This window comes from Pteropus vampyrus, unplaced genomic scaffold (genome assembly GCF_000151845.1).
Source record: "Pteropus vampyrus isolate Shadow unplaced genomic scaffold, Pvam_2.0 Scaffold612, whole genome shotgun sequence".
NCBI lineage: Eukaryota > Metazoa > Chordata > Mammalia > Chiroptera > Pteropodidae > Pteropus > Pteropus vampyrus.
In genome coordinates, this window is record NW_011889393.1 from 40,081 (window position 1) to 41,820 (window position 1,740).

General features: G+C 55.8%; 1 protein-coding gene across 1 annotated transcript in view; it reads left to right on the forward strand.

Annotated features, from left to right (window-relative positions):
- The window catches only part of LOC105308675 (protein kinase C theta type-like), a 79,362-nt gene that overhangs the window by 21,224 nt on the left and 56,398 nt on the right, over window positions 1-1,740 (forward strand). Inside the window, exon 8 of the mRNA XM_023525710.1 lies at window positions 122-254. Within this exon, the coding sequence (XP_023381478.1) occupies window positions 122-254 (133 nt within the window). The remainder of the gene's footprint in view (window positions 1-121; window positions 255-1,740) is intronic.

Genomic DNA, 1,740 nt, shown 5'->3' on the forward strand with positions numbered 1-1,740 from the left:
AAGAGGTTTTCTCGTGAGAGAAGGGAGTAGAGGGTCGGTACTGACCTCGAGGGAGTCCAAACTCAGGTGTGCGGCTTGGCAGGGGCTGAGAACCGGGGCAGGGAGGCCCTTCGCGTACTAGGAGTGGGTAAAAGGCGGAGCTGTGTTCGGCGTGCACAGCCGACATGCTGAGGAAGACGAGATCTCTGTGGGGCCCCTCACCAGAGATCTGGAGAGGTGTCCCCTCTTTGGCCAGCACCGAAGGTCCCCGAAAGGTGATGACATGGGAGCGACCCACGTGTAACATTACCGCGAAAACTGACTGTGGCGGGGATCACCGAGGTAGAACGGTGGCTGGACAGGGGGGAAGGCACGAGAGGTAGAAATATCCTCACCTCCAGGGAGTGATGGCGGATGGCCAAAGCTAGAGAGAGAGGCCGCCAGAGCAGCCGGCCGTGGCCAGAGGGGAGGAGGCCCAAGGCACATGCGGAGATGGGTCTCTGATGGACGGACGGACTCTGATGGACGGACGGACGGTTCACCCACTGGAGCAGGAAGGGAGGAGGAAATGGCTGCAGATGAGGGTAGGCTTGTAGATTCGGGGGCGGGCAGATGAGGGAGCCCCTCTTAGATGGCGTACGTCCTCAGCGACGTCTGAGGAGGGAGAAGGGAGGGCAGCAGCTGGCTTCGAGGAGAGAGGACCCGTGAAGTAATTATCCGACGGTGGGAAAGCTCGGGGTCAGAGAAAAGCCGTACGGCCACCGAGCCCCCTCGCAAGCCCTTCTGAGTGTGAGGGTGTCGACCTGCCCAGATGGGATTTTCTCCGGCAAAGGGGCAGATGCAGAGGAGGCAGACTGGGCGAGTTCTTCCAAAGTAGAATTTCCTGTAAAATTTGGAGCCAGAAGAGGATGCTCTCATAACACGGGAGACTCTGCTAAAGCTCGGGGAGGTCACAGTAGTTTGTCTGCGGTCAACCGCCTGTGAGTGGCAGGCCTGGGACTAAAATGCGACCTCAGTCTCCGGTCTGACGCGGACGGCCGCCCCCCCACCCCTCGCTCGATGCCCCGTTTGCCTGCAGGACCGCACGCTGTCAGCATGACCATCAGCCTCGATGGCTCGTGTCTGGCAGGAATAGAAGGGGAGCCACGAGTATAATTTTACATTTTCAAATAGCCACATTAACTAACGTAAAAGGCAGTGGGTGAAATTAATCTTGACATTATGTTGTACTTCGACCCAATCTGCCCAAATAGCGGCGTTTCAACACACGATCGGCGTAAACGTCAATGAGACATTTTACATTCCATTTTTCCCACACGGCCTTCAAACCCAGGGCATCTCGTACACTCACGGCATGCCTCTCGCCACCTCGCAGACATCCACTTGGACCACGTGGCCGAGTGACTGTCATGCTGGGAAGTACAGACCTACCGCATCCTGAACCGTTTCACCTTGGGTTCAGGGTTTAAAGCGGAAGCCTTCTAGCCTGGAACATGATCCTCCCTGCTCATATTGACACCGAAAATGTCTTATACAAAATGAGTTACTTTTTCTTGGTTGGAAATAGAGTCAGTGCTGGCAGCGTTTAAACAACTCTCAGCAGCCACCCTGAGGACCCGGGGCTGGCCAGCGGCCTCGGTCGGAGCACGGGCTCCTTCGCTTCAATGATGAGGCTTCTGTACGGTGCACGTTCCCAAGCGGACTGTTTAATCAAAAACTTATGCTGAGATTATAAGTCTTAAGTAGATAACACGTTTGATA